The following is a 770-nucleotide window of genomic DNA, read 5'->3' as shown; positions in this document are numbered from 1 at the left end:
AAAGAAATTTCTCCAGAGAGCACTGGCGACAGCAAGATGGTGCTCTTTAGCCACTAATGGAAGCTGTGCGTCTGGGGCCGTGTTCCCTGGTTGAAGTCCCTGGCTTACACGTCTGTGCACACTCCTAGGGAGAAACAAAAACAATGTTTACATTCAATAAATGAAAAATTCACATCTTTTAGAAACGCATTTACAATTACTTTTAAGCCGTAGAGCCTGAGAGCTGAAGGATCATTTTGTGCAATTAAAACCTTTATGCAAAGATATTATGCATACCAGTTATTTGATGGATGAATGATGGCATATTAAGCACCATAAAGTTAATGTTAATTACTAATGTCAACCATTAATTATATGCTTTTTAGTATGTCAGATCAAAATGAGAAATAGGCAGCTTTAAAATGAATATCTGCATTTTGCAACTGCTAGCATGACAAGCGAGTCTGCTTGCAATCCAAAGCCAGATGCTTTTTTTAAAAAAACTACTGGCAAAAATTTTAGGATAGGGTTGTGTACAGCAAATAATGGCAAATGATTTTGATCAACTGTAAAGCTTCCTTTTGAAACCTACTTCTCATTTGTAAAACCTCGCTAGGTACAAGTTTAGATAAGTGAAAAGATTCATTTTATCCTGATCTGCTGCAGACAATTAGGTTTGACAGCAATGCCCACAGCTTTGTTAGTACAGTAAGGACAAAAGTTACCACTACACGTAACTCCCATCTCTTCCTGAGACAATGTGGCATGAATTCAATAACGCACTCAATTTT

General features: G+C 37.0%; 1 protein-coding gene across 1 annotated transcript in view; it reads right to left on the bottom strand.

The window, feature by feature from the left end:
- The window catches only part of MMS22L (MMS22-like, DNA repair protein), a gene marked incomplete at its 5' end in the record, with an annotated part of 94,736 nt that overhangs the window by 27,090 nt on the left and 66,876 nt on the right, over positions 1-770 (bottom strand). The window contains 1 exon segment of the mRNA XM_010288514.1: positions 1-124. Within this exon segment, the coding sequence (XP_010286816.1) occupies positions 1-124 (124 nt within the window).

The sequence above is a fragment of the Phaethon lepturus genome, unplaced genomic scaffold (genome assembly GCF_000687285.1).
Source record: "Phaethon lepturus isolate BGI_N335 unplaced genomic scaffold, ASM68728v1 scaffold3696, whole genome shotgun sequence".
NCBI classification, from domain to species: domain Eukaryota; kingdom Metazoa; phylum Chordata; class Aves; order Phaethontiformes; family Phaethontidae; genus Phaethon; species Phaethon lepturus.
The sequence above is the reverse complement of the archived record's forward strand: the minus strand, read 5'-3'. Positions and strand labels throughout refer to the sequence as shown.